This window comes from Myxine glutinosa, chromosome 5, assembly GCF_964187855.1.
Source record: "Myxine glutinosa chromosome 5, kmMyxGlut1.1, whole genome shotgun sequence".
In the NCBI taxonomy this organism is placed as follows: Eukaryota; Metazoa; Chordata; class Myxini; order Myxiniformes; family Myxinidae; genus Myxine; species Myxine glutinosa.
In genome coordinates this window covers 94,906,457-94,932,228 of record NC_136265.1, presented here as the reverse complement: position 1 = coordinate 94,932,228, position 25,772 = coordinate 94,906,457, and the positions used below count along the sequence as shown (strand labels likewise).

Genomic DNA, 25,772 nt, shown 5'->3' with positions numbered 1-25,772 from the left:
ACAGCACGCATTGCATCGATGCACCAGTACCAATACCACCAAAGCACCCAAAAGCACCACAAAGCACCAAAAGCACCAAAAGCACCAAAAGCACCACTCGGTGCACAGTCACCACGGTTCATAATAAACACAACAAAACAACTGGTGGTGGTCTTCTCTTTCTCTGCTGGGCCGATGTTCTTCCCGACGTCTTCTGGCTTCATGCGGCCTACTTGGAAATAATAAAAAGCACAACTTGTGTTCGTTTTTATTTAGGGCCTCAGGGGCCAACTAAGGGTGGTCCACCTGTTTGGCATAGGTGCCACCTTACCGATGTCCGCAAGCAAGATTCCCTGGCCACTATGGTCGGTCTCCAACAGAGGTGCCCTGCCCCAGAACCTGGGGTCCATCAAGTGGTACTTGGCCGCAGAACAGCGGTCCATAAAGTGGTACATCAACGCAATGCATGCTGGTTCTGGGAATCTCGTGCGCACAATGGCCACCTCACGCACGCTCCCATCGGCACCCAATGGCGCACAGGTCATGTGGGAGACAAAAGAAAGACAATTGAGCGAGGGGTAAGGTCACAAGGGTACACGTCAATAAGGCAATGCAAGGCGAAATGCGTACGGAGGGCGAAGTGAGAAAGCTCGTCCCTACCGTACGTCACCCCCCTGTCACCTACCCTACCCTTGCTCTTACCCCATATGTACAACAATCTACACATTTACAAATTCGTCACTACTGTCACGTCTTCCCCATATTTCCCCGATACCAAATTCGTCTCCACAATCCCACTATCCAAAATTTGCCATCACCCAATTCGTCATCAATCCTCATAAGGAGGAAGAGATGGAACATCAAGCACAATGTCACACCCACGTCATGATGCGTCTCACAATCCAAAACATTTGCATTAATGAAAAATAATAAACATGGCATGGTGTGGAGTACCTGTCACCTCAGGTGAGTGGATGCAGATGGTGCGAGGAGATCCTTCATCCTAACTATCCTCTAAATGATTTTAACACACTTTACACTACCCGGGGTCTTTCCCTGCCAATCCATTGGCCAACTTACACTATGGGTTCTAAAAACCAATTCCCATTGACCAAACTGTGGTGCTTCTCAATTTGGGGTCTCACTCCCCCGATTCATCTCCCGGTGCCCTCGCACAATTTCTGGGCTGTGACGTGTAGCTCTCCCAGCAGGTCTACCCACCTGCACACCTCCACCACTGTAGTTGCCACCCGAGCTTACCTAGCTCCTTACCTAACCTATCTAATTTGGGAAGGCCCCTCCTGGCTCTGTCACCCCTTGGTGCCCTCTGGCACTGGGCTACCCGGGTCCGTCCTCCGGATCCTCGGGCCCCATCCACAACTACCGGCTCCCAGAGCCCACCTGCGGCCTCACCTGGCCGACATCCTCACAGTGGTGGAGTGCCCAAACCAACTACACACACTAACAGGCTACACGCCCAGCCATTTCCACAACACTAATGCACCCATCCAATCATCATTCTTCCACCCGCACCACAGATGCCAATATCCAACCACAATTTACCTATACCCTCTACCTAACACTTACACTACCCGCCCCGGGTATCCGTGATGGGGGTCCACTCTTCCCCCATTCACACCTTCGCACCATCCACTCCACTCCACAATTTCCACCATACTCACTCCACGACCATCCATTCCAATACTCCATTTATTCCACACTACCATTTATTCCACACAGCCACATACACCTGTTGTTGCACACCTGTGCCCTCACACCTGGTGCCACCTGCACCCTCCTTTCTTCCTGGACCATTTGATCAGCACAACACGCAATCACCACTAATCCCTCATACACTGCTCCATTCACCTGTTCAGTTGCACACCTGTGCAATCACACCTGTTCAATCACACCTGTTCAATTTTCAAACACACGGCATCATCTCATCTAACTACTCCCCTCTGAAACTTGCGCTTCCCAGTCGTCCCTTTAAACTATTGCGCTCCCACGTCATTATCATCCATACTAATCTACCTGCGTCCCCAGTACAGGTATCAGTCACTAACTAAACCTTAACGTTACCTAATGTCAATCTCTTCTAGATCCCTACACACAATATCCTAACCCACCCGGGCTAGTTTTCACTGCCATCACCCCATAAGCTAGTGCGCATTTGCCCCACCCTGTGAGGGATGACAGAGTTGCCATCCCACCACATGGGGGGCGTTCCCATTATCATCCCCCCCAGTCCTCTGACGCTACGAGCCCCCGTCGCAAGAGGTACTGGGTCCTGCCTCGGCATCTAGAGCCGAGGCGATCCATGAGGGCGCCTGCTCGCCGGCATAAGGTCTTATCCGGTCGGCATGGACGATCCGAGGGGGGGCCCGTGGCCCCATTTTGATTTTAATGACCACGTCACAGATTTGCGACAGGACGACTCCCGGGCCTTGCCAGGGGGAGGTGAGTTTTGGGCACCTGCCCTTCTGCCTCCGGGGATTAAAGAACCAAATCTTCATCCCCGGAGCGTATTGACTCCCCTGGCTCCGGTCGTCGTACCTACGCTCATCTTGGCCCCCGCAGATGGAGCTGGCGGCGGGCGAAGGCATGGACCCGCTCCATGCCTTCCTCCAGGTGACGTGCGTAACCCTCCCTCGGCGGTGTATCCGTGGTGTCTGGCACGGGTCCGCATAGCAAGTCGGCGGGAGCCCGTAACTCCCGCCCATACATAAGCAACGCTGGACTGCATGCGGTGGCCCCGTGCTGGCTAGTTTGGTAGGACATCAACAGGTACGGGAAATGTTCGTCCCAGTCATCCTGACGGGTGGTGGTGAACAATGCCAGTTGTTGGATCAATGTTCGATTGAACCTTTCCACCATCCCGTCAGATTGTGGCCGCAAGGGCGTGGTCCTGGTTTTCCGAATAGACAGGAGTCTGCACACATCTTTTAGCAATTGACTTTCAAAATTTCGACCCTGATCGGTGTGCAGCTCCTGTGGAATCCCGTGCCGACATACAAATCCTTCTACGAAGGCCTGTGCTACCACCCCTGCTTCTTGGTTGGGGAGGGCATAGGCCTCCGGCCACTTGGTGAAATAGTCCATTACAACGAGGATATACTTATTACCTTGGTGGGTGCGGGGCAGCGGTCCTAGAATATCCATAGCCACCCGCTCAAGGGGGGCCCCCACCTGATGTAATTGGAGGGGGGCCCTCATCCTCCGTGCTGGTCCCTTTTTGGCAGAACAGGCGTCGCATCTCCGACACCAGTCCTGTATGTCGCGCCCCATATTCACCCAATAGAACCTCCGGCGGACCCGAGATATTGGCTTTGTCCTGCCCAAATGGCCGCCGGAGCGGGTACCATGCACCTGTTGCAATATGACGTTCTTGAATTTGTCAGGGACTATCACCAGCCAAGAAGTTCTATCAGAGGGAACCTCCACCCACTTGCGATACAAGATGTTGCCTTTCAATTCCAGGGTCTGCCACTGAGCCCAATACGCCTTTGTTTGCGCCCTGAGGGGGGTGACCTCTTCCCCCTTTGGTCTTTGCCCCAATTTGACCCATTGGAACACCGGCCCCAGAACAGGATCCTCCTGCTGGGCCGTGCTCCAAGCCAACTCTCCAAATTCCTCGTCCGGGGTTAGTGGCAAAATTGGCCCTCTCACCCGGGTTGCCCGGACGACGAGAATCGGGGCGGAATCGCCCAATTGCTCCCTCTCCTCGTGTCTCGCACAAAATTTACAGTTTTCCCCCAGACAAGGACGCCGAGAGAGTGCGTCCGCATTACCATGGGCCTTCCCGGCCCTATGGGCCACATCAAAATCGTACTGCTGCAACTTTTCCAACCACCTTGCAATTTGGCCCTCCAGTTCCTTGAACCGAAAGAGCCATTGCAAGGAGGAATGGTCAGTTCTAACCAAAAATTTCCGCCCGTACAGGTACGGGTGGAAATGGTTCATGGCAGCCAGCATAGCCAATAACTCTTTGCGAGTGACACAATAATTTCGCTCGGGCCTACTTAAGGCCCGACTATAGTAACCAATCACTCTCTCCACGCCCTCCTTTGTCTGAGACAAAACTGCGCCCAATCCTTCCTGGCTCGCATCCGTGTCCAGGGTAAATGTCCCGTCACTAGTGGGGTAAGCTAGAAGGGGTGCGGATGTTAGACACCCCTTCAATTTTTGGAAGGCCTCGTGGCACTCCCGTGTCCAATTAAATCGCGTCCCCTTCTCCGTAAGCCAGTGGAGGGGACGGGCCAACTCCGCAAATTTCGCCACAAAGCGCCGGTAGTAGGAGCAGAGTCCCAAAAATCCCCGCACCTCCTTGATGGTACGTGGTGCGGGCCACTCCTCTACCGCTTTAATTTTGTCTGGGTCCGTTTTTACCCCCTCGCGGCCGATCACGTGACCTAGATAGGCCACCTCTCTTGCAAACAAAGTGCACTTACTCGGGTTCAGCTTCAACCCTGCCTGTCTGAGGCACCCGAACACCTGGTCCAAATTAGCTACCGCCTGGGGGAAGGTCTTGGCATGTACTAGGACGTCATCCAGGTACACCAGGCATGATTGCCATGGCATGCCGCCTAGTACATGTTCCATCAATCTTTCAAAGGTGGCGGGGGCGTTACACAAACCAAACGGCATCACAGTAAACTGATACAGTCCCTTACCTGTGGAAAATGCTGTTTTCTCCTTCCCTGCCCTATCCATCTCCACCTGCCAATACCCACTCTTGAGGTCCAAAGTTGAGAACCAATTTGAGCCCGCAACGGCATTGAGGGTGTCATCAATCCTTGGCAGGGGATATGAGTCCTTGAGTGTCACGTTGTTTAGCTGGCGATAGTCCATGCAGAACCGCGTGGTCCCATCCTTCTTTTTGACCAGCACAACAGGTGACATCCAAGGACTTCCCGAGGGCTCGATCACACCTGCGTCGAGCATTTTTTCAACCTGCTCGTCAGCTTCCGCCCTCTTGCTCCAAGGGAGCCGTCGGGTGGCCTGACGAATAGGCCGGGCCTCACCGGTGTGGATCTGATGTTTCACCAGCCCCGTACGTCCAATATCCTCGGTGGACAAGGAGAAGAGGTCCAAATGGGACCCAACCAGTTTGTGTAAGGCCTCCCTCTGGGTACCTCCCAACTCTACACTACTATGATTTACCATCTCGCAAATGGGATCGGGCCAATTCCTAGAACTTATTGAAGGCTCCCCCTGGGGCCGGCTCGGCTGGACGTTCTCGCCCCTCACTGACGCGACTTCTCTAACTGGGGTGCAGCCAGCTACCTTCGTGCCCCTCACTATAGTGCATGGTTCTGTGCTAATATTAATTACTCGGACGGCCACCACCGGCCCGTCCGTTTTTACAAGGGTACGGCCCACGATTAAACCAGGTATGGATAGCGCTGCCACCGGTTCGACCAGGCGGCAGGATTCCTGCCATGTCGGGCGAGCTGACCATCGGGCCGGCACTATGGCCTCGGCCCCCGGAGGGATGGTCACGGCCTCAGGAGCCTCCAGCTCCACCCTCTCGGCCGTGCTCACCCCCTCCAATGGTAGCTTTTTTTTTTTTTTTTTTTTTTGTATACAAGATCGAGGCTCGTGAAAGAGCGAATGCCCTCAACTCCGCCCCGTATCGATTGGCCCCGTATCTTCCACTCCCCATCGCAGGATCCCTCGACTCAAGTCGATTTTACAACCGCTGGCAGTCAACAAATCCAACCCTATTAAGCATGGGTCGCACACCTCCGCCACCCAAACCTCTATCTCTTGCTTTACTGATCCCAACTTGAGGGTCACAAAACCACGCCCTATGATCGGAGCCGTTGCCCCGGTAGCCACCTGCAAACTATGATTTTCCAGACGCTGGATTTTACCCCAGCCGTCTGCACTCGAATTAAGGACCACAGGGCTGATGATCGTGGCACTGGCTCCCGTGTCCACCACGGCGTCTACCCCCACGCCGGCAATTTTGCACCGAATTGTCAAACTACCCGTCCCAATTCGGCCACAATGAATGACCTGTCGCGTCAACGAGGGCTTCTCCCCATCCCCTACTGCCGAACACCGCCCTGCACGTTCTAGTTTCCCGGGCCCTGGCGGGGGGGTGTCTGAGGTCGGCTAGGCCGATCGATACGGGGCGGAGTTGAGGGCATCGGTTGGCGGGGAACGTCCCGGCACGGAGCTCGACACTCCCATGCACGGTGACCCATCCGAGCACAATTATAGCACCTCACCTGGTAAGGTGCTTGCCTCCGGTATTCCAAATTCCCCCCCCTGTATGTCCGAATTGGGGTACTCTGTCGGGGACTACCGGGTGCCACCGCTGGGGCCGCCTGCCATGGTCCAGGTCCCGCCAGGCGCCGATCCACTAACCTCCGGACCATGCTCTCCAGGTCAGGGACCCCGTCGGGGGCGGGCCCCCTTGGGGGGCCGCCCCCCATCACGGGCCCCATCTGACGCACCGCCACTGCGTGGTGCTCGCCTCCCCGGGCCAGGGGCCTCGCTGCTTCCCAACGGGCTGCAGCATCGGCCGCCTGACTCATGGTTTGCAGGCGCCACATGGCGAGCTGTTGCCGGAGCTCCAGATCCGGAAGGGCCTGAATAAAGTGATCCAGAGCCAGGCTTTCCTGGGAACTCGCTGCCATGTCCGCGTGTGCAATCCCGACCGTGCGGCGAATATCGTGAGCAAGTTCCCCGATGGTCTCCTGGGGCTTGCGTTTTCGCTGCGCAAGTTGGGCTTTAACAAGCTCGCTTTGCTGTTCAATGCCGAACCGATTAAGTAATGCCGCACGGAGGGCTGACAGGGTGAGAGCACCCGGTGGTAAAGCCGTCAGCACCTCCGCCGCCGCACCGCGCAGTGCCCCCACCAGGTGTACTCCACCTTCGTCCGGATTCCAACCGTTGCCTTTACACACATACTCAAACTGCGCCAGGTACGCCCTCAAATCACTCTTGCCGTCATACGGTGCGAGTGGGACCTTGTGGGCGCCCGAAGGTCGGACCCCGCGCGTCACTCCTTGCGGGATCAACGCGGGACCAGCCCGTTCGGGCTCCCACAGTACGCTATTCCCGGGGGGCTCCCGCGCGTCCCCCGTCCCTCCAAACACTACCCCTCCTGGTGTCGATGCCTGGGTCGCCCCTCCGCAACCCGCTACCCACGCCATACCCCCACATCCTTGCTCACCAGCACCCCCCTCACTCCCCATAGCCAAACCTCCTTGCACACCTCCCCTGTCCATCCACTCCGGACCAGTCATACATCTTACCATTGGTCCCTCACGAACACCCGGGTCTACACCACCCCCCAAGCCGACTGAATCTCCCCTCACATCATATACATTGCCACTCACCTCCGTACCTCATCGTCGCACCTCCTCTGCCACCTGCAAACTTTTTATTTGGTTAGTGAGCACCTCATCATGATTTGAACACAGGCCTTGTACATATTCCATGACTTCCTCCTTTATCTCCCTCTTAGTTTCCCTCCGTCTCTTCTTAATTTCACTCACCCCCTCTTCCACCTCCTCTAATTTTTCCTTTACCTCCATCTCCCGGTGCGCCCCCTCTATCTCTTCCTCTAACGCCACCTTAACCGTTTCTATGTGCGTCCTCACCTCTCGGTCCTTCGTCTCCATTACTTCTGTCACCTCCTCCAACTTCTTCGTCAACCCCTCATGTACCATCTGACATTCCTTTTGTGTTGCTATTAATTCGTTTTTAATGTCCTTTTGTGTCGCTTTTAAACCCCCGATGATTGCAGTGTTCTTTTCCACTTGGTCCGCTAGTTCCCTTTGTCCGACTGTCAGCTGTTCTACTCCCTTCGTCAGACCCTCTATGCCCCCCTGTAACCTAGCCGTATTATTCCTCACCTCTTTCTCCATACGCTTCTCACCTCGCTTTACCTCCTCGCGTAGCCCCGAAACCTCCTCACTTACACCTCGTCGTATCTCCTCCATCTCTTTTGTAGATGCCACCCTCATCTGTCCCAATTCATCCCTCTGAGCATCCAGTTTACTTTCTAACCCGATTTGCACCTCCTCTATCTGGTTCCCCATTCGTTTGATTTCCCTGGCAGATTGTTCCCCTATTTCCCGCAATTTGTCCTCCATCCTATTTTCTAACCCCATTAACCCATTTTTCACCTCTTTTATCCCGTTGTCTAACCCCTCAAAATTATTGTCTAACCCCTCACCGGTACCCCTCGCTTCGTCCCTCATTACCCCCAATTGCTCATTCTGAGCCTCCATCCGGTTCCCCATTACCCCCATTTTTGCTTCTAGCCTCTCCATAAGGGCCCCCATTTGTAACATAAAAAGGTTCGAATCCACCAGCGGCGCTGCTACGGTCGCGGGCGCGGTCGCCGTGGCCATGTGCGAGGCGCCATTTTGCGCGCCCGTAACCTCGTGCGCGAGGACGCCATTTTGTGCGTCTGATACCCCCTCAACCGCCTCCTCATTGCTCTCCTCCTCCCTTTCTTCCCCTAAGTCCTGGGTTACCCCTAACCCGTCTATCTCCCCCACCGACATCCGATCGCCTTGATTGTCCATGGCGCGATCTCAAAATTCGGGTTTTTCTTTAAAACAAAACAAATTTCGGCAGCTTGTAATTTTGAGCGCGTTAAGCGCGCTTCAGGTCCGTATCTCACTCCCTGACACCAATTGTTACGGATCGCGGTTTAGATGTTATGATGGGCCGAGCGGATGGTCCAACCGCGACCGTTACAGGATCCCCGATTGGCCCGACTCCCCCAACGTTGACCAGATCGCACCACAGATATTCAATTTGGAAACCTCTAAAGCGACCGAAAGAGAAGGAAAAGAGAAGAAGACAGAGTACGGAGGAAGAACAGATTTATTATACACACACAAGCAAAAAGAAGGAGCGACCAAAGTTATTTACAAGCAATGGATGGAAGAAGCAGTCACACAGTGAATCGTTAGCTTATACTATTCAATTTACTTAACCCCAGGACAACGATTAGGACAGACGACGTTCACACTTACACGGGGGAAATTGCAGGCAGGAATGGTGGAGGTGGGTTGCTGGAGAGGGAGGCAGGGTCAGGTCCCTGCAACCGGCAGGGCTGGAGGTAGCAGCTCCCAATTCTTCGCGTTTTTGGCGGGAAAACCCTCGGTCGCGTCGACGCTGCTGATGCTGTGGACGTCACGCGCTGGCTCGGTCACACCTGCTCCTCTCCTTCTGGTGGAGCCATCTCCCTCCTTTCAGCGCGTCTCTCCAAAGCTTGTTTCCTCTCCAAGTATCTCTCCTTTTTGGTTTGGAGCGTCTCTCATCTCACAGCTCACAGCTCTCAGCTCACAGCTCATCTCTCATGTCCTCTCTCATGTCATCTCCTGAAGCAGTCCCTTCCAGTCGCTTTTATTACTCGGGGCGGAATCAAGCCGCCGGCTGCGAGGGCACGCCTACCGGGTCGCTAACCGCGGTGCTGGTTGGCTGTTAGGGCTGTCCGATTCCTCCTTTGATCATGACGACGTGCCACGCCTGTGAGTTGGCGGCTCCTACCCCCCTCTTCTCCGAGATGAGCACATGGGCAATGGCGGCTTGCGGGATTCAACACCACTCGCACCGCTTTTGAAAGGAACTTTGGAGAGCGGAGATGATTGGGGAAATTGAAAGGGGCCTACGCTTATTTCGTTTGATACAATGCAGAGTCAATCTAGTGGGAAACACATATTTAGCCTACATGGAATAAGGAAATAAACTATTTAAAAAGATATATCGTGGCCTGTGTGTTAGTTTCATGGAATTAACTAGGAGGACGGCTGCGACCATTATTTACATTACGAGGGTGTTACACACAACAAAACCATACTTTTCACATTCGTTACACTTTCTCCAAAATTGTTACACTTCTCAAAACCGTTACCCTTCTCAAAACCGTTACACTTCTCAAATTCGTTACAATATATATATATATATATATATATATATATATATATATATATATATATATATATATATATATATATTGTTGCAGATATGAGGACTGTATTTTTTTGGTTGTGCTTTATTATGAATATTGGTTATTCTGCGCCTCCTGCCTCCGGAGCTGTGTAAAGGTCAAAGGGCGTCCCATAATTAGTCCATAGAGCACCCACACTACAGCCAATCATAGAATACCCCTGTTCAACAGTTATATCTTATTATGTGTTTTAGGGTAAGGCTGTGTCTCCCATTAATTGAAATACTCCATTGCACCAGTGAAAGAGATAGATTCCCTTCATTCCCATTCCCAAAAACTCCATTCCCCCTTTTCGTCAATTGCCATTCGCATTGCCAACTGCATTTTGGGCGGTTTTCTCTTCATCCGCCATTGACCACGAGGCAGGGTTGGGGAAGAAAGGCGGGTCCCCACCTCGTCATAGAGGGGAGGAGTGAGTCAGCCCCACTCAACCAACCACGAACAAGGGGTTGGAATTGGAGAGGGTGTGGAAAGAAAGATCGAGGAGGTTCGCGAAGGTTGAGGGGCGGGCCTATATAACCCGCAGGCAGGGCGTTTCCCAAGCAGCAGACGGGAGATGAGCTTTGACGGAGAGACGAGAAGAAGTCAGGGTTGAACTGCAGATCGAGCCACCGAAACTGCGAGAGAAGTCCAGAGTTGAGCTGCAGATCGAGCCACCGCAACGGCATTTTACTGCAGCTGGAGCCACCGAAACTGCAGCCACAGCAGCGTGAGGCCTGGACAGCAGTTTGGAGCGGCGGCTGCCCACGAGTCGATCGGTTGCAGTACCAGTTGGACCTCCCTATCCCGCAAGCCATCCATCTCCCACCAGTCCTATCATCATTCCCTGTGTAAGTGTGCTCGTAGTCTGTCTTTTGTCTTGTCCCTGGGTTAATTAAGACTGTAGGTAAGCTAGCGTTGCACTGTGTATCTAATCTCGTCTGGAAATAAACGTGACTGCTTTCTTCTTGATTATATGTGTAAATAATAAATCCAATTACTCATCTGTACGTCTTCTCGTCTTATTCCTTTTCCTCTTTGTATTCGGTCGCTTTAGAGTTTTCCATATTGAGCAGCCGCGGAGCGATACGGCCAACGTTTGGGTGGAATCGGGTTCTAGTCGGGGAATAACTGTTCGGTCGCGGTAATACCACCGCTCGGTCAAAATAATATCTTAACCGCGTCCGCAACAATATATATATATATATATATATATATATATATATATATATATATATATATATATATATATATATATATATACATATATATATATATATACATATATATATATATATATATATATATATATATATATATATATATATATATATATATATATACACATATATATATATATATATATATATATATATATATAGATTGTTGTGGTCTTTAGAACCCTCCACTTTGTAAATATTTGTAATATTCCCTTATAAATAATCCCCTGTAAATATTCCCATTTTTGGTGTAAAGGTCAAAGGTCGCACCCTAGTTAGGCCACCAGCAACATGTAGCACACCATAGGCTTCTTCTTTAGTTATTTCATTAGTATGTGTTTCAGGTAAGGATTTGTTCCCAATAGTTGAATCTGCGTTGTATTAATTAAATAAGAGTAAGCCCCCTTGTCAATTCATATTGCGGCGTAGCCTTCCTCCAAATTGTGTTCCTTGGCTTGCCAGTAGCGTTCGCTGCCTGGCTCAAGCCGCCATTACACACGCACGCACGCGGTCAAGCTGGAGAGGAAGGGCGGAGTGCCAAGAACGAAGGCGTGGTCCCTCAATGCCCCATCAAGGGGCGGACCGGTGAGCGCTCGTGACTACTCAGTGCCGAGGCCAGCTCACCGGTAGGCGGATCCAACAGGCAAGCGGCTTGATACGCGAGTGGGCAATAAAAGTGGCTGCGTGGGACTACTTCAAGAGATGCGGGGGATGAGCCAGAGATGTGGGGGGTGAACCCGAGATGCGGGGGATGAGCCTGACGAGTGAGAGAAGCGAGGTGCCCGGGAGAACGATTTGAAAGGATTCCTTGCTTGCCGTTTATGAACTATTGGAGGCGCACAACTGGCAAATGGCGTAAGTGACAATTTATTACGGACGCCGTATCCCAGTCTTCCCCCCCCCCCCCCACCCCCCCGCGATATAATTAATTGCCCGCTCAGTTAAACGCCACGCGAAGCTGCCGGCCACTCGTGCCGCGGTACGAGTGAACACCTGGAGCGTGGACCGGAGCGGGACCTCGACGCCTGTGCCATCCGACGGACCTCAACGCCTACCACCGGCCCGGACCCTTCCCTTCCTTCTCACCACCACCACCCTTTTCGTGTAAGTGTGTTTGTACTGTCCTGGGCATGTGATAAAATAAGAGTGTTTATGGATTGCCCTGTGTATCTGCTTCTTCCTCTTCCTGTACAGTCTTACCTTTCATTTCTTCCTTGGTTTTGGTTTTGTACATAATTAATAAACCTGTGTTCTTCCTTCTTATTCTTTGGGTTTCCTCTCATCTGGTCGCTTTAGTGATTTCTCCATTGATATACGTGGCACGATTTGGCCAACGCTCAGGATCGGGTTTGTTTTATTGCTAACGGCTCGAGCTTCGGATTGGTAAACCACTCGGCAATCTTCCATCTTGTCCGTGGCTCAAGCAGAAGTATCACCCTGCTTTGCAGAGAGGGGGGCAAAGGTATCTGGGAACCCGTTGACCTGTCACCCTGGTCAATCTCAACCCCGCAAAGGAGCGCAATATCTTCGAGGACTCGGATGGCCAGCTTAATAGACGAGGGGATTAAACCCCCCCTCGGTAAGGGGAGCAGCGTAATCCGAGATCCGCAACAATATATATATGGTTGGAGACACGTTTAAGCAACACAATGACCACCAATCGGCCATCTTGGGTCAAATCTCGAAAGAAAATGATGTGCATATGTAACACATAATTCATTTTGTGTGTGCCAAGTTTGAAAAAGATCGGTAAATGCATGTCCAATAAATGGTTGAGGACGTGTTCAATATCGGGTTGTTACACCTAAAATGGCCACTTGTCGGCCATCTTTGATCACAACGTGAAAAAAAATGATGTGCTTATGAACACCATGATGTGTCGTCTTTGGCCAAGTTTGAAGAAAATCGGTCCATACATCTGCAATATATGGTTGTGGACGGCCGGACGGGACCCAATCCACAAACCCCCATTTCTAGATGAAGTTCCACAAATGCCAATAAAAGGTGTCTAATTAAAATCAGAATTCATGATTGTACAAAGTAAGGATAATGGGATAAAACAAGGTATATTAATGTTGGTTAAAATATTTTATATAATAATTAAGGGGATAAATTGATGTTTGAGAAATGGATTTACCAAGTGGTTATTTCTTGAAGCAATTAAATCATAATATCGTGTTTTTTTTTTCTTCACAACCCATAGTTCATCATCAAACTGTTCGAATCAAAATGCATGGACATTGACAGAAACCTTCATGGGGATGGTTCTTGAGGAAAGACGCTTCAGCATCATTGGGTTTGGGTCGATCCAGGTGAATATCAATGTCGTGCTCAGTTTTCACTTCCACTTTCACAAATAAATCTGCAAAAAGTAACTTTAAATAAATGCAGGCATCTTGTGTTATATGCAGAGCTGTTTTCAAACTCTTAAAATAGATAAATAAATATTACATCAAAATCAGGGAATTTTTTTTTTAATCATTAAAATCTCTGTCAGAACATCAAAATCTTCCTTGAAGAGAGAAAATAAAACATTTCCCTCGGGATTGGTGTCATGTGAAAACATTACGATATCAAAGCATTACATTCTTAATAAACTGTCTCGATGTTACAAGATGCTTCCCACCAGACAACAACTTCAGTGGGAATTTCAGCACCACCAAAAATTACAACCAACAAAATAGAGAAGGCAAGATACATGTGAAGGCAAAATCGAGGTTTTCTCCACCAAACTGCTTTTATTGTCAAATTACAAACAAGGTGATCCCTGACAACAACAACTCTCTGGTTGTTGTTGTTGTTCTGGGTTGTTACCCAAACAACAACTCTCTGGGCTCTGTCTCCCAAATATTCCTACAGGTCACACAAGATCTGCCAGCAACCCTCTTTTGGTTAAACTGCCAAAATCAAAATTCTCTGCTCACCTTCACTCCTCTTTTCTCCCGCCTCTGGAACAAACTCCCTCACTCTCTTCAATCCCACTCCTCCCTCCAGGTCTTTAAAACAGCTGTTCACCACCGTCCCCCATCCAAAACCTTGATCTTTTCTACCCCGGCTAATTTCACCCCAGATCCACTATTTTGAAATCCCGACTTCTTTCCTGGAAGTCCTTGCAGTGTCCATGTGTTTTATACCTCTCTCACACCCCCTCCCCCCCTCCTTCACATGCCACCTCCCCCCAAGCCTGCTCCCTCCCACAGATCTCCCGATGTCTCTGCTCTCAAATGTTGTGTTTGTGTGCTTCCCCTTCTCTCCCCATCTTGTCTACCGCTCCCCTTATTATATACTTTGTATGTCTGTTTTGATTTTTTTGCGTGATAAATGTTCGCTCTTTCATGGCACTTCGATCCTGTATGCGAAAAAAAAAAAAAAAAAAAAAAAAAATTGCGATCCAACATGTGACTGGTTTCTTTTTTGTCTCGAAAGAATCCTCATGTTTGGCAGAGTGTAAAACTAAATGGCAGAGTGTGGCAGGTTAACATATTGACAAATGCAGAGAATGGAATAAATCGGCCAAAGCCATGACATGTGAGTATATGATAAGGGGAGAGGAAAGGTTCAAAACGATTCAAAAGAGTCAGAAAGTGGAGAAACGCTCAGGAGTGGTTTGGAAAAATCATGTGTCGATGACAAATTGTATCGAAGGACTGGACTGGCAAGGTACCGAGGAGTTATGGGCACACGTCTTGAACTACACCTTTAATCAATTTGTGCACCATGAATTCATCAATGTGTGCACCATTCCATGGATGAATCTTATTGAACTAGACTGGAGCAAACGCATATGGTTATGTTTGTTTGCATATTTGTGACAAACGTCTTCTTCTTCTTCAACATGAAATATCAGCGAAAACCACAGTCCATGAACTCTTTATTACGTACTGCTGGAATATACCTTTTGACCCTTTAGACTGCTGAGACCCTCAGGTCTTTGACGAACCTTTAAGTAAGTCCCCCAAGATCCTTAAGACCACCAAGACCCCGGAAGACCCAAAATACTCTTAAAAACTCCAAAGACCCAAAAGACCCAAAAAATCAAAAAGACCCCAAAAATCCAAAAGACCCGAAAGACCCGAAAGACACCAAATACCAAAAATTCATAAAAAGCACCGCAGAGTGAAAGAGGGACGATGGTTTTTCCCTCCGTCTTTGTGTGCGTCCGTCCATGCATACATGCTTGCGGAAGTGCGTGCGTAAGCAAAGGACCGAATTCTAATTTGGTGTGTGGGTGCAACCCACGTCAAAATCCAAGATGGCCGCCACCATGTACGTCTGACGTCATGTATGTCTGAACCTTGTGAGCAGAATATCTTGAAAAATAAGCGAAGTACCAACTTCTAATCTGGTGTGTGGATGTATCCAGGCATAAGGAAGAACGCTATTGAAAATTGGGTCACCACGTCAAAATCCAAGATGGCCGCCACCATATATATGTCTGAACCTTCTGAGCGAAATATCTTGAAAAATAAACGAACTACTTACTTCTAATCTGGTGTGTGGGTGTATCGACGCATAAGGGAGAACGCTATTGAAAATTGGGTCGCCACATCAAAATCCAAGATGGCAGCCTTGCGTCTTCCACTTTGTCAACTCACATCACTTCAACGACGGGGGACCGAGGCGTAACGCTTGTTTTCATGGTTTTTCGCTTTCGCTTTTCTACCCCCGTTAATTCAGCCCAAATCCACTTTTTTTTTTAAAAATACCAACTTCTTTCCAGGAAGTCCGAGCAGTGTCCATATGTTTTATACCCTTCCCCCCCCCTTCCCATGCCGCCTCCCCCCAAGCCCTCTCCTTCCCACAGATCTACCGATGTCCCTATTCTCTGCTGTTGCACTTGTGTGCTTCCCTCTCTCCCCATCTTGTCTCCAGCTCCCTTGATCATATGTTTTATGTGTCAGTTTGAAGGAACTGCGCTCCAACGCGAGTCGAAAGAATTGACGCGACCAAAGACGGAATTCGTCCGAGTTGCTTTATTGAAACAAAACAGCTCAGGTATTCTGACAAGCCCGTTTATCGGGCAACAATATATATACACATTTATGTCGGGAAGTTTGCCCGGCAAAAGCTATACCGGGCATGCCCGGGTATCAAGGGCGAGCCTTGGAAAGGCGAGTCTGGACCTGCCCGGGCGTGTTTGGCTGCGGCCTGGCAAGTCGAGGCTGGGCGTGCCCGGGCGCTCTGGGCGAGCACTGGAAAGGCGATAGCGGGCATGCCCGGATGCTCTGGGCGAGCCCTGGAAAGGCGATAGCGGGCATGCCCGGACGCTCTGGGCGAGCCCTGGAAAGGCGATAGCGGGCATGCCCGGACGCTCTGGGCGAGCCCTGGAAAGGCGATAGCGGGCATGCCCGGACGCTCTGGGCGAGCCCTGGAAAGGCGATAGCGGGCATGCCCGGACGCTCTGGGCGAGCCCTGGAAAGGCGATAGCGGGCATGCCCGGACGCTCTGGGCGAGCCCTGGAAAGGCGAGAGCGGGCATGCCCGGGAAAGACGAGACCGGGCGTGCCCGGGAGGTTCGGGCGTGCCCGGGAGAGGCGCGTCTGGCCGTGTTCTGGCCGGTGCAAGGCGATTATGTACATCCAGCGGTAACCGCTACAAGTTTGTCTTTTTGTGATCAATGTTAGCTCTTACACGAGCCTCGATCTTGTAAACAAATATATATATATATATGTCTATTGTTGCGGATCTCGAGCTCGTCGACGTACTGAGGGTGGGTTAAGCCTGCTCCCCCTCGAGCTTCGAGTCCACGAGGCCACCCCCACGCCATACTCATGGAGGACGGATTGCTGGGCAATTCCAGCCGCCGAGCCCGCAGCTAACGCGTGGAAGGGTTAACGGTCACGACCCGAGTACCACGACCCGAGCGGATCCCAAGTCAGCGAGGCAAAGCGCATGTGCAGGGAGTCCAGGTAGAGGGCGTCAGGGCAGAGAGCGCGTTCAGAGTCCCGGGCCAGAGAGAGAGTACGGGGGTCCGGGCCGGGTTTTATCGCCCCCGGAGCCCCACTAGAATGTTCCACGGGCCTCCACGGATCACATGTCATGACAGCCCCTTATTAGTCACTCCCTTTTAGCTCTCATTGGCCACCGTTATTGGCCACTCACTTTTGCTCCCATTGGATGTTCGCTGCTTACCAGCCACGCCCTCCAGCTCCTCCCTCGGGCCTGCTAGACTTGCCCGAGGCCCATGACATGGCATTCCAGGCTTCAATGAGACCTACCCTTACTTACCTGCCTCAACGCATACTAACACTGGGAAGGAGGCTGTACTTCACATTTAATAAGAAATAACTAACTGAGACTACATGTTGTGCTGCAACTAACTATAGGGGGGGTTGCCTTTATTTACAAAACCACAACACAACCCCCCCTCTCTGACCAGACTCGTCCCGAGTCGACCTCAGCCGGAACGGCCGGTAGAGTCTGGCATGCAATTTAATTTTACCATTAGTGTGACACATAGGTGTAATCTCCCTAACATTTACTCTAACCCATGTGTGCGACATTATTTACTCCAGATATGTCCCTCCTAATGCGTTGAGCAGCTAATCTACTAATCGTGCATTTTCGGAATTTTTGAATGAAACACATAGTTTGGTGGGCAACATTGTGGCAACAACAACAACACCAAACACAGGTGGGCAACATTCTCATATTTACAAGCACAAAACGTAACCTTTATTTACAATACTACAACCCAGGACCTGCACTTTGAGGAAAGAAATGGAGGAAGGAAATGAAGGCACTTGCTGCTTGTATCTTGCATCTTCTTGTCTTGTGTGTGCGGGCGAACAAAAACCGGCTGGCCCTGACCGGCATGCAGGCCATTTGAACATCAGGACCATCTAAGTCTTCACAAATGGCACACAATTGCACACACTTTCTTTATTCAGAAGCAGGGCCACTCGACACGTGGTCCAAATGCGTGGCGTCAGTGCCACTCAACAGGTGGTCCGAAGCTTGACCCGAATGCCACCCAACAGGTGGTCCATAAGTGCAAGAGGAATTGGCAGCAAGATGCTGCACAGGTCGGCCTCCAAATGGTCGTGGGGGGGGGGGGGAGGGGGGGAGAGACAAGGTGCAACAAGCACACGGAAAAGCAGAGAGTGGCACACGAAAAACAAGGTGACCAGGCACCACCAGACCAAAAACAAGCGTTACGCCTTGGTCCCCCATCGGTGAAGTGATGCGAGTTGACAAAGTGGAGGACGCAAGGCGGCCATCTTGGATTTTGACGTGGCGACCCAATTTTAAATAGAGTTTTTCCTTGTGCGTAGATACACCCACACACCAGATTAGAAGTTAGTAGTTCGTTTATTTTTCAAGATATTCCGCTCACAAGGTTCAGACATACATGGCGGCAGCCATCTTGGATTTTGCCGTGGCGACTTAATTTTCAATAGGGTTCTTCCACATGCCGAGTTGCACCCACACACCAAATTAGAATTCGGTCCTTCGCTTACGCACCCACGCACGTCCGCACGCACGGGAAAGCCATAGTCCCCCTTTCGCTCCGCGGTGCGATGGGGGCATAAAAGTGCAGGAAACAAACACAGATATCATCAGAAGTGATGTCAATCACACAACTCACCATTCGGCTGGTAACTTTGCTCCTCCTCCAGACCAAAGGAATTCACATCCTCTATTTTTATCTGCAGAATCTCGGGAAATCCCTCCGTCTCCTCAACCTTCATTCCACACACGAGCACAGTCTGCTGTTCCGATCCCGGCTGCACATGACAGGAATCCTTCTCACAGCCATCTTGAGTGTACATGGTGGGTGAACCTTCAGAGAGGAGGGAAACGTACCACTCTTCCTCATGTTTAATCCTCTCCAAGTACTTTCATCCCACACAGTACCGACATGTGAAGTACCTCTGTGCTTGAGGCCTTATATTCTGCTTAAATCAGTTGCAGTACTTTAAACTTTCACCACACACGAACGCGCACCCTGTGACCCCCAAAAAAAAAAATTGCATGTCTTAAGGCAATACTGCAATTGTATTACATGTTGATGTGAATGTTGATTTTGCCACGTATTAAACATTCAAAAGTTTAGGTATTTATGTAAAATCTGGGCGTGTTCTGCAATTTTATGATGGACATTCAATGGTGAGAAGGCCTTACACACAAACGCAGGGGATGTGTATGAAAGAGTATTTGTGCTCAGATGTAATCCATGCCACAGGTATGCTGATATGCAGACAGTTTTCCCACATCAATAACTTTCAGGTAATAAATAAGAAACCACTTTTAAGAAAATCGAATGGAACAACATCATTCCTCTGGAACATGTCCGTGGGAATTCAGTTCATTACACTGGCAAGTAGTACTGAATCACCTGTATTATTGATTCAAAGGAACACCATTTGTGTCATTAGTGTTACGGATTCGGCCCTAATTATTGTTGGTATTATTATTATTGTTGGTTCTCAGTCAGGGTTATTGTGGTTAAAAGGTTTAAAAGCGCTCCTGGTAAAATGTGGCCGGAAATCGGATCGTGACCCGGAAGAAAAGGGAGCGAAGAAGAAGAGGCGTGAGGAGATCGTGAAAAGACGTTTTTGTGGAAGCCCCGGACCGAGCGGTCGAGCGTGCAGTGCGAGTGAACTTTGCGTCCTTGAAAGGAAGTTCGTGCGACAGGTGATATCGCCGGAGTGCTGTGGAGCCTCGGTAGTCGGGTATTGGCATTGAGGTTCCGGAGTATCCTTGCCTCAAAGCCCCGGCTCGAGTGAAAGCCGTCCGCCATTTCGCCACGTGCGCTACCTTCAGTGAAAAGGTTTTTGTCGCGTCGGCCGGGCATTATTCCCCAGTGGGTTGCCGGGGACGGCTGTGCCAGAAAGTGGCTTTTGGAGGATTATAAGGAGACTCGCTGATTGAACCGCAAACGTATACGTCAGAGCGCGTCTTTGGGAGGGTTTCCATTCCACCGCTATTTTGCGGGGTGTTGGACCACGTGACCTCTGGGTTGCTTCGATCGTCCACGCCTCAATTGATTTTGATTGGTCATTGATCCAACGATCGCTGGACAGAATCGACTTCGCCTTGGAGGGGTACAGAGACATTGGGGAAGTGCTGTGAGTGTGGGGAAAGGACTAGATAAGGTGGTACCCATCTTCAGATAGGGATTGTAGGGTGAATTGCTATTATTATTTGTGTCGTGATTCCGGTGTGATTTATAATATACTAGCAGAAGTACCCGGCATTGCCGGGTGGGGGAGGGGAGGGGAGGGGGAAGGGGAGGGGAAGGGAACTGGGAGGAGGGGGGAGGGAGGAGGGGGAGAGGGGGGAGGAAGAGGGAGAGGGGGAGGGGGGAGGGGAGGGGGGGTAGGGGGGAGGGGGAGGGGGGGGGGGGGGTAGGGGGGAGGGGGAGGGGGGAAGGGAGAGGGGGAGGGGGGAGGGGGAGGGGGGGAGGGGAGAGGGGGAGGGGGTAGGGTGGAGGGCGTAGGGTGGAGGGGGAAGGGAGGGGGAAGGGAGGGGGAAGGGAGGGGGAAGGGAGGGGGAAGGGAGGGGGAGGGGAGGACCAGAGGGGGGAGGGGGGAGGGGGAAGGGGGAGGGAAGGGGAGGGCCAGTCAACAATGACGTTGCAGTTCTCATGGTCGGAGAGCAGCACAACAATCGCGACATCGTCCTGCATCTTCGCAACAGCACGAAGCGGGTTTTGGAGACTCACCGATCCTGTGACGCCCTCCAGTACCGGCGTTGCCGGGCGGGGGAAGGAAGACCCGTACATTCCCAACCTGTACATTCGCCCTCTTGACTCAAGCTCACTCGGACAAAAGCCTCGCACAAATTACACCGTGAAGGCCCAATCGCCATGTCTATGCCACAAATCAAGTACGTGAGCGAGTCGGGCGCACCAAATTGAAAATATATAGAACGCTCATACTCCATGAAAAGTGAAGCCACCGTGTCGCCATCTTGGTTAGCACGACTCGACCAACTCGCTTCGTGGATCTCGTTTGTTTTGAACGTGTGAATTACGTGCGAATGCGTAACTGTGAGTTCATGGCGGCAAGGAACATCACGTGATCGCTCTGAGCGAATCAGCGTGCTGCTCTGCCACCTGCTCAGATTCCGTGTATAATATTCCTCGCTGAAACGCGCTGAGGTAAATATGAATAAAAAATATGGATCTCGTATAGATGAAAGAAAAAAAAACCTATGTGGTGTTGATGGCAATGTTCCTCGCTGAAATGTGAAAAAACGCAATCGCTTTTCGCTCTGAAATACGTGCGAACGCGTAACTGTGAGTTCATGGCGGCAAGGAACATCACGTGATCGCTCTGAGCGAATCAGCGCGCTGCTCTGCCACCGCCTCAGATTCCGTGCATAATATTCCTCGCTGAAATGCGCTGAGGTAAAAATATGATAAAAATATTATGAAATAATTTTTTTTTAGGTCGGCCATGGTCTTCCCAGGCTCAATGGCCATGTCTATGCCAAATATCAAGCACGTGAGCCTCTCCGTTTAGGAGTCTATCGGTAACATTACACACACACACACACACACACAAACTGTGTTTTATATATGTATATATAGATTATTTTTTGTTCATAACCCTTGGTGTGGTTTCATTATTGATTTGATTGTTTCATTTGATGGTTTCATTATTGATTAATTTCAACCAAGGATAACATAATATCTTTCTGCCGGGGACCCTCTCGGGGTTCAGAGGTTTACCGAGACCAGGGGATAGGGGAGGACCCAATAACATTAGATAGTTTGAACACGGCTGGAAAGTGAAGTTTCTTTGGAAATTCAATGAGCGTATTTGCACAGGAAAGAGGAAGAAGAATCGCCAAATCCCAAAATTCAAAACGTTCAGCAACAGATAAATGGGCAGAATTGTGGGATTTTAATATTTGTCTGCATAGCCAAATACCACTCAAACCCCAAAACCTCCTTCATACATCTGTATAACCAAGGTTTTGTTGTAGGACAAGCTGTCCGACAACAGAACGTACATTCGGAAGGTGACGATGTCACAAAAGTGCAGCTTGAAGGTGGCTCAATAGAAATAGTTTAGGCTTTCACATACTTTGGAAGCAACATCACAAATGGCGGTACGCTAAGAAAGTAAGTGTTGCACAGCATTGCTAAAATTGCAAGAGCCTTTGGAGTTTGAAAACGCCCATTTTTCAGAAGGGCAATCTGTCCGCAGCAACCAAGCAAGCTGTGTGTCATGATGTGGTCTAAATAGTTCTGGTTTATGGTTACGAGGCATGGACCATCAAAGCAGAACATGTGAGGCGCCTGAAACCTTTCCATAATCGTTGCGTTTGGACCATCCATGGAGTGATCAAGTATCACCAGTTGAAGAAACACATCCACGTTGGCTTGGTCATTTTGGCCACTTGGGGTCAGCGGATGCCAAAACATGTGTTTGGAGAACTCGAGAAGAGGCTTAGCTATGGCACAAAGAAGAGATGGCGAGATGGCATTGCATCTTTTGGCATTGGCATTGCATCAAGGCATTGCATCAAGCAGCCATCAATCATCTGGACTGGTCTCCCTTCTCTACCACCTCTGACATCAACTCATCCTGGGGATTCTTCCAAAGTAAATTGCTCTCTTAGTCTAGTAGGAAGACTAGGTCCCCCTGCACCCCCCGGAGATATACTTCTAATCAGTGTTTCTAGATTGGAAAAAATGTGTAGAAAATGACTAGCTATGGCCCCAAGCTGAAAAAATGTCCCACATACCATTTTTATGCAAATCACTGCTGCAAATTTTATGCAAAATTATGCAAATTTTATGCAAATTTTTGATGAGGAGTAGAGTTGAGGGGTCTTTGAGGGCTTCATCGAGGTGCTCTCGGTTGCAAGACTGGGTCATTCTGAGAAGCACAGCAGGGTCAGAGATCATGATGTTCTCCTCCTCAGTGAATCTCTCCATCAACAGCCTCTCCATTGCCTCACACACTGTTTTGAGGCAAAAGAGGGACTTTGCGTAGGCCTTTCCACTGAGAACACCTTTGAGAGATCCACTTGTTACTAGTTGTGCCTCAAAGAGAATCTCTGCATATCCAGAACCACGCATCTTGTGTCCAGTGAGCATCCCGATGTAGTTCATGGATGTGTGGAAGGGTCCAATCGTTACTACATGACTAGCAAATTCATTTGGCCAGCGCCAGATGATGGGAAGGGCTTTCATGCAGACACCCAGATCAAATGTATTCAGGACCCATCTCTGACCCACCTCAGCAGTTGCTGCCTCGGAACGCTTCAGTAGCTCACGAACAACTGCGTTGTCTGTGATCGGTCTGTGCCTGGTGCCTGCATGGCATGGCAATGGCCTGCAGCCTGTGCCTGGGCTAGGGGGTTTCACCTCTGCAACTGGTTCTCCCCCACCCAGCAAATCAACAGTCGACTACTGCACGCCTATCCACCAACCGATCACAGACAACGCAGTTGTTCGTGAGCTACTGAAGCGTTCCGAGGCAGCAACTGCTGAGGTGGGTCAGAGATGGGTCCTGAATACATTTGATCTGGGTGTCTGCAGCTTGGGGCCATAGCTAGTCATTTTCTACACATTTTTTCCAATCTAGAAACACTGATTAGAAGTATATCTCCGGGGGGTGCAGGGGGACCTAGTCTTCCTACTAGACTATCTCTCATGCACAGATTTATCCCATCTCGTCTTCAGTTGTCATACCCTTCCTCCCGTCCATGGCACACAGAATCTTGTGGTGAAGCTGTTGCCCAGAAACAACTTGCCTTCGTCTCCTGGAAAGCAAATCCAACGGAAGGAAATCTCATTTCCTTTCACAAAGCCCGAAACAAGTGTGTGTCCACCCTCAGGAGAGCCAGGAAACAATATCTCTCCGTTCTCAAGACCGAACTCTCTTATCTGTTTCCCTCTTCCAAATCCTGGTGTCGTCTGGTCAAATCTGTTTCTGGTGTTTATTCCCCTTCCATCCCCTCCCTTACCTCAAATGGCTAGACAGCTGACTCCGCACATGAAAAAGCTGAATGCTTCAAGTTTCTGTCAACCCTCGACTCTGATTCTGCAACTGGACCTGACGGCATCAGCCCACGGGTCCTAAAATCCTGTTCTTCCGCTCTTTCACTCCCTCTCTCTGTTCTCTTCACCCTCTCTTTTGATCAAGGTCATCTGCCATCTGCTTGGAAATCGGCCAACATCACCGCCTTGCACAAAAAGGTGTAAAAACAGATCCTAGCAACTACAGACCAATCAGCCTTCTCCCAATTATCAGCAAAGTCATGGAATCCATCATTGCTTCAGATATGAAATCTTTCCTCTTCTCCAATGGCTTGATCTCTGATCATCAATTTGGTTTCAGACCAGGTCACTCTACTCTGGACATGCTGTTTCTGCTGTCTCAACAATGGACGGAGGTCCTCAATGCCAAACAGGAAATTAGAGCCGTCTCCCTCGACATATCACGTGCCTTCAATACGGTCTGGCACCCCACTCTGCTCACAAAACTCTCCTCCATTGGTATCCATGGAAATCTCCACGCATGGCTGGCGGACTTCCTCTCTAGTCGTAGTCAACGTGTGGCCCTGAATAGGTTTCTCTCATCTCCTCTTCCTGTTCAGGCTGGAGTTCCCTAAGGCAGTGTTCTGGGCCCTGTGCTTTTTCTGGTCTTCATCAATGATCTCTCCGACTCTCTTGAAAATCCTCTCCATCTCTTTGCTGATGACTCCACTCTCTGCCGCTCCATTCCTCATCCCTCAGATCGGCAGTCTGCAACCTCCTCACTATCTGCAGACCTGGACAAAATCACAGACTGGGCAAACAAGTGGAACATGTCTTTCAATCCGGACAAATCTCACACTCTTATGATGTCTCTCCGAAAAGAACGACTGGACAACCCTCCCCATCTACTTTCTCAACAATCCTCTCCAAGAAGTTCTGTCGCTCAAGCTTTTGGGTCTCACTATCTGCCATGATCTTTCTTGGGAAAACCACATTTCTTGAAGCTGGCCTCCAAAGCCAGTCGCCGACTGGGCATCCTCTGTCGTGCGAAGTCCTTCCTACGCACACCTGAGCTCCTCACCACATACAAGGCTTTCATCCACAGCTCAATGGAATACTGCTCTCCCCTCTGGGCTGGTGCTCCTGCCTCACACCGAGCTCGTCTTCACGCTGTTGAAACCAAAGCGTTCAGAATCATTGGAATCTCCCGTGATGAAGCTACCTCCGAGGGCCTTTCACTTACTCACCGCAGGCAAGTTGGTGGTCTTTCTGTCTTCTACCAACTCCTCTCCAGCCTTGCTCCTCCAGCTCTCTCTGGGCTCTGTCCGCCCAAATATTCCTTCAGGTCACACAAGATCTGCCTGCAACCCTCTTATGGTTAAACTGACAAAATCAAGACTCTCTGCTCACCTTCACTCCTCTTTTCTCCCACCTCTGGAACAAACTCCCTCACTCTCTTCAATCCCACCCCTCCCTCCAGGTCTTTAAAACAGCTGTTCACCACCATCTCTTATCTTCCCCCATCCAAAACCTTGATCATTTCTACCCCCGCTAATTTCACCCCAAATCCACTTTTTTGAAATACCGTCTTTCCTGGAAGTCCTTGGTGTCCTTGTGTTTATACTTCTCCCACCCCCCGCCCCCTTTCCCACACCGCCTCCCCCCAAGTCCTC

The 25,772-nt window shown here is 50.3% G+C and overlaps 1 protein-coding gene across 1 annotated transcript in view; it reads right to left on the bottom strand.

Moving 5' to 3' along the window:
* The window catches only part of LOC144888173 (uncharacterized), a 192,040-nt gene extending 173,104 nt beyond the window's left edge, over positions 1 to 18,936 (bottom strand). The window contains exons 1-2 of the mRNA XM_078777119.1: positions 18,748 to 18,936; positions 13,412 to 13,522 (exon numbers count right to left, since the gene is read on the bottom strand). Of these exons, the coding sequence (XP_078633245.1) occupies positions 13,412 to 13,522; positions 18,748 to 18,931 (295 nt within the window). The 5' untranslated portion in view covers positions 18,932 to 18,936. The remainder of the gene's footprint in view (positions 1 to 13,411; positions 13,523 to 18,747) is intronic.
* Positions 18,937 to 25,772: the final 6,836 nt, after the last annotated feature.